This window comes from Merops nubicus, unplaced genomic scaffold (genome assembly GCF_000691845.1).
Source record: "Merops nubicus isolate BGI_N331 unplaced genomic scaffold, ASM69184v1 scaffold33755, whole genome shotgun sequence".
In the NCBI taxonomy this organism is placed as follows: domain Eukaryota; kingdom Metazoa; phylum Chordata; class Aves; order Coraciiformes; family Meropidae; genus Merops; species Merops nubicus.
In genome coordinates this window covers 7,032-8,418 of record NW_008609469.1, presented here as the reverse complement: position 1 = coordinate 8,418, position 1,387 = coordinate 7,032, and the positions used below count along the sequence as shown (strand labels likewise).

The following is a 1,387-nucleotide window of genomic DNA, read 5'->3' as shown; positions in this document are numbered from 1 at the left end:
CGCAGCGGGGCCCCCGACCGTGCTGGGGCTGCTCCAGCCTTGCTCTCCCCCCGAAAAAGCAGGCAGGGGTCTGCCGGTCGCGGGCACCCCGGAGCCCCTCTGTGCTGTGGCCGTGCTCCCCGCGGCACCCCAGTGCGTGAGGTTGTTTGGGGTTTGCCCGAGCCCGGGCTGTGCCTGGCCGGTGCTCCCCTTGCCCCGATAACCCGGCCTGCGGCTGGGAGATAATTCGATCGCACCTCCGTGGTGTGTGGGGGGAGATCCCTGCGCGGGGCTTTGTTGCCCTTTAGAAACACGTAAAGCGAGGGAGGAAGGCAGGCTGGCCGTAGCTTTGTTTCTAAAGGTAAAGCTGCTTAGGAAGGCTTGTTTGTTTTAAAAGCATTGAGAAGTCCTTTGGAAGCCAGGCAGCAGCAGAGTCCTGCGTGGGGAGGACGCCAGTGCCATGCTGGAGGCCCCTGGGCAGCCTGTGTGCAGAGCAGAGCACGATGCCTTTCCTGCACGGCTTCCGCAGGATCATCTTCGAGTACCAGCCGCTGGTGGACGAGATCCTGGGGCTGCTGGCGATACAGGACGTGGAGCAGGGCGCCCTCGAGAGGTACTGAGACGGGCTGTGGGCAGAGCTCTATGCTGAGCACTCGCTTGGTGCTCCAGGGGGTGATTGCTGGAGCTCGGTGATGTGGCCGAGCTCAGGCACGGTGCTGGCTGAGACACACCCCAGCGTGTCCCACAGATCCACCCCTTGCTGCTGTTCTTTGGGAACGTGGGGTGGAGAAGAGCACACGCAGGGGTCTGTGTGCTCCCCAGCAACGGCCCTTGCTGCCTGACCTGTAGCAACAGAACCTAAACTGGGGTTCAGCTGTGGCCCTGCTTCTGCTGCCAACCTGGCAGTGACAAGATGATGGGAGACCAGGGATTATTCTTCTTCTCTGCTGCTACTTTGACCCTTGCACGTGTGCTGTTCAGCTGAGTAACTGGTCGGTTTTGTGTATCTTGAGCCCTGCCTGTCTGGGCAGTGACAGGAGCCAGCTCTCGGCTGTGAGGCAAGTCTTGGAGAGGGAGGCCCACTCCCCGTTTTATCAGGAAGGTGTGAGCTATGCCCTGCTGAAGGTCACCGAGCTGGGGCTCGTCCCTGCTGCAGAAATCCTGCTGGAGTTCGGCGCTGACCTCAGCTTTGAAGGTAAGGCTGGTGGGAAGGGGCTGGGGCTGCCCAGGAGGGGACAGCCGGTGAGAAGCTGCCCCAGGAGGTGGTGATAGCTGGGGCAGAAAGGGGGGGTGCTGCCAGCTCAGCCCCCGGCTCCTTGCTGGGGTGGCGTGGATGTGCCTGTGGCAGCCCTCATCTGAACCCAGCCCAGGGGCAGACAGGGCATGGCCGGGGGCCATTTGACGCCCC

General features: G+C 62.7%; 1 protein-coding gene across 1 annotated transcript in view; it reads left to right on the top strand.

Moving 5' to 3' along the window:
* The first annotated feature begins 439 nt into the window (after positions 1–439).
* The window catches only part of ASB6 (ankyrin repeat and SOCS box containing 6), a 3,108-nt gene continuing 2,160 nt past the window's right edge, over positions 440–1,387 (top strand). Inside the window, 2 exon segments of the mRNA XM_008940606.1 lie at positions 440–592; positions 993–1,174. Coding sequence (XP_008938854.1) covers positions 483–592; positions 993–1,174 — 292 coding nt within the window. The 5' untranslated portion in view covers positions 440–482.